This window comes from Limulus polyphemus, unplaced genomic scaffold (genome assembly GCF_000517525.1).
Source record: "Limulus polyphemus unplaced genomic scaffold, Limulus_polyphemus-2.1.2 Scaffold7347, whole genome shotgun sequence".
Lineage (NCBI taxonomy): Eukaryota > Metazoa > Arthropoda > Merostomata > Xiphosura > Limulidae > Limulus > Limulus polyphemus.
This window is the reverse complement of record NW_013672957.1, coordinates 24,988-28,945: the sequence shown is the minus strand read 5'-3', so window position 1 is coordinate 28,945 and position 3,958 is coordinate 24,988. Positions and strand designations below refer to the sequence as shown.

Sequence of the window (3,958 nt, the reverse complement as noted above, 5' to 3'; positions counted from 1 at the left end):
CATCTTGAACTATTGAATATTGGGTTTATATACTACATCTTGAACTACTGAATATTGGGTTTATATACTACATCTTGAACTACTGAATATTGGGTTTATATACTACATCTTGAACTATTGAATATTGGGTTTATATACTACATCTTGAACTACTGAATATTGGGTTTATATACTACATCTTGAACTATTGAATATTGGGTTTATATACTACATCTTGAACTACTGAATATTGGGTTTATATACTACATCTTGAACTATTGAATATTGGGTTTATATACTACATCTTGAACTATTGAATATTGGGTTTATATACTACATCTTGAACTACTGAATATTGGGTTTATATACTACATCTTGAACTACTGAATATTGGGTTTATATACTACATCTTGAACTACTGAATATTGGGTTTATATACTGCATCTTGAACTACTGAATATTGGGTTTATATACTACATCTTGAACTATTGAATATTGGGTTTATATACTACATCTTGAACTACTGAATATTGGGTTTATATACTGCATCTTGAACTATTGAATATTGGGTTTATATACTACATCTTGAACTACTGAATATTGAGTTTATGTACTACATCTTGAACTATTGAATATTGAGTTTATGTACTGCATCTTGAACTACTGAATATTGGGTTTATACACTAAGTAATGAATTTCTGAACATTAGCTCTATAGACTAGTCAAGAATTGTTGAATATTGAGTTTATAAAGTGAATGGTTAATTGCTGAATATTGGGTTTTGTTATGAAATGAAATGCACCTTTAATGGAGAAATTTCATACTTAATTATCAACTATTCTCATTTTTGTTCATAACGATCTTTCTTTAACTTCCCATTTTATGTTAATAATATAACCGACGAATGGTATATGAGGATTGAATAGACGTTAGTATAGTTCACCCCTACCTATTCTTTATGTTATACCGTGCGTCTCGAACATTCTGGAAAGAAAGAAGCTTCGAAAGTAAAGCCAGGGCTGGAGAGAAGGGCTGATAATTAAAAAAATACTCGTAATATGTGATTAATGAACTGCGTCGTTCATGTTAAAAAACCTACTGTGATTATTGTGTCCAATTAAGGAGACAGTAACAACAGACTAAACAGATCTTCTGAAGTCTTCAATCACAACAGTATAAAGAATTATTTGTTAATTTTCCTAAATTACCTAAACTCTAGCAATATTAGTGTAGAGAAGACAGCCCCAAAATGACTCTGGAGCCTCTTTATACACTTGTAATGGTTATGTAGAAAAGAAAGATCCAACTTAGCTCTGGACTTTTCTTATCATAATCGCATGGAGAAGAAACTTTCTTACAGTTAACATTATAAATTTGAGTTAAAATATCTGGAAACTAATTTTGGGAAAGTTGTTTGAAAAGTACGACCTAAATGTATGCAGATGCCTTGGAGTTCCATAATGTACACAAGTATTACTGTAACTGCCTTTCTCACAGCATCATGATATGTAGGTATTACTACACATGTTACATTAAACAGAGGACATTGACCTGAGAATATCGAACTGAAACACCAGCTCACCCAAGAAGGATCTACTCGTTTTCTAACATAGGCTTAAACTACTCGCTTTTCTCCATTGGGGAAACTTCGGCTTCCAGTCTTCTTCCATGGAGCAGATAGTTTCAGTAGAACCAAACTTTAAATAAGACCATTTTAATAAAACATTCTTGTACTGTACTCTCGAACTGATTGACTGGTGTATTTGTAGAATAAACTAGAACTAGTGGTAATTGGTTTATACAGCAGATTATATAAACAATAAAATATCGTGAATCCACTTCATGATGATACTGTTTTATACATATATAAGATATACATACGCAAATTTCACGTGGATTTAGTATTTAAAATCGTGATACGTATAATATATTATAACAAGAATAAGATATATACATCCTTATCGAACGTGGATTTAACAATTAAAGTGTTAATTTTATAAAGCAGGTTATAGTAAATACATGTGCTGATTATAATAAACAATAAGATATACACATGTGCTGATTATAGTAAACAATAAGATATACACATGTGCTGATTATAATAAACAATAAGATATACATATGTGCTGATTATAGTAAACAATAAGATATACACATGTGCTGATTATAGTAAACATTAACATAATCACATGTGCTGATTATAATAAACATTAATATAATCACATGTGGTGATTATAATAAACAATAAAATATACACGTGCTGATTATAGTAAACAATAAATATACACATGTGCTGATTATAGTAAACAATAAAATATGCACACGTGCTGATTATAGTAAACAATAAATATACACATGTGCTGATTACAATAAACAATAAGATATACACATGTGCTGATTATAGTAAACAATAAAATATACACATGTGCTGATTATAATAAACATTAATATAATCACATGTGCTGATTATAGTAAACAATAAAATATACACATGTGCTGATTATAGTAAACAATAAGATATACACATGTGCTGATTATAGTAAACATTAATATAATCATATGTGCTGATTATAGTAAACAATAAGATATATACATGTGCTGATTATAGTAAACAATATTATATAATTTGATTCCTTGTGGATTTAAAATTTAGTGATAATAATTTTCGTATTCCTTGTTTTCCAAGTTAATAGTAACATGGATAAATGCCTGGTGTATCCTTTATTACGTTAATCATGATTTATCTTATGTTAGCTTTCTTTTGTAGGCTAACAATAATATCTAACTGATTTATCCTGCATTACCTTTTTTATGAAGTTTAACTGTGATAAGTACTTGATTTAGGCTATATTTTGATTTTTTTATTGAGTTAGTGCTTAAGATTTATTGACCTAATTTGAGTTATAAATTTTTCTTATCCATTACACGGCTTGTTGACTTAGTCTGTGTTCTACAGTTTTCCCATCCATTAAGAGACCTTATTGATCTAATCTGATTTATACATTTTTTCTATCCATTAAGAGACCTTATTGATCTAATCTGATTTGTACATTTTTCCCATCCATTAAGAGACCTTATTTGATCTAATCTGATTTGTACAGTTTTCCCATCCATTAAGAGACCTTATTGATCTAATCTGATTCGTACATTTTTCCCATCCATTAAGAGACCTTATTGATCTAATCTGATTCGTACATTTTTCCCATCCATTAAGATACCTTATTGATCTAATCTGATTTGTACAGTTTTCACATCCATTAAGAGACTTGTTGACTTAGTCTGTGTTCTACAGTTTTCCCATCCATTAAGATACCTTATTGATCTAATCTGATTCGTACATTTTTCCTATCCATTAAGAGACCTTATTGATCTAATCTGATTCGTACATTTTTCCTATCCATTAAGAGACCTTATTGATCTAATCTGATTCGTACATTTTTTCTACAGACTGACAGTGACATCAAGTTGTCCCATGGATCTTCAGTACTTTCCAATGGATCGACAGTTGTGTACAGTTGAAATAGAAAGCTGTAAGTACGTTAAATTTCTTAATTTTACATTACACAATATGAATCTAAAATAAGCTACTCATCTAAAAATACAGTTTTCTCATTCTTCGCTTATCGGCTGTAATAACATTTTAAATCCTCATCTGTTGATATGAACGACATATTTATATGATTCTTTTCTTGAGCGTAATCTTTAAATCTTATTCTTCTGTTATATAAAACATATAATATGATGTCATATAGGTATAGATATTTATACAATCCTGTTTTAAAGAAAAAACTGGCCTTTACACAGTAAGTATGGTATATATTTCTATACTGTTATGACACCAGAAAGCGTCTAAAGAAAAATTTTCTTTAGACAGTATGGTATAAATTTCTATACCGTTATGACACCAGAAAGCTATCGTGTAAAGGCCAGCTGGCCTTTACACTCTAGCTTTCTGGTGTCATAACGGTATAGAAATTTA

The 3,958-nt window shown here is 29.6% G+C and overlaps 1 protein-coding gene across 1 annotated transcript in view; it reads left to right on the top strand.

Annotated features, from left to right (window-relative positions):
- Positions 1-3,958, top strand: part of LOC106474551 (gamma-aminobutyric acid receptor subunit beta-like) — a gene marked incomplete at its 5' end in the record, with an annotated part of 36,595 nt that overhangs the window by 11,277 nt on the left and 21,360 nt on the right. Inside the window, one exon of the mRNA XM_022402873.1 lies at positions 3,427-3,509. Coding sequence (XP_022258581.1) covers positions 3,427-3,509 — 83 coding nt within the window. The remainder of the gene's footprint in view (positions 1-3,426; positions 3,510-3,958) is intronic.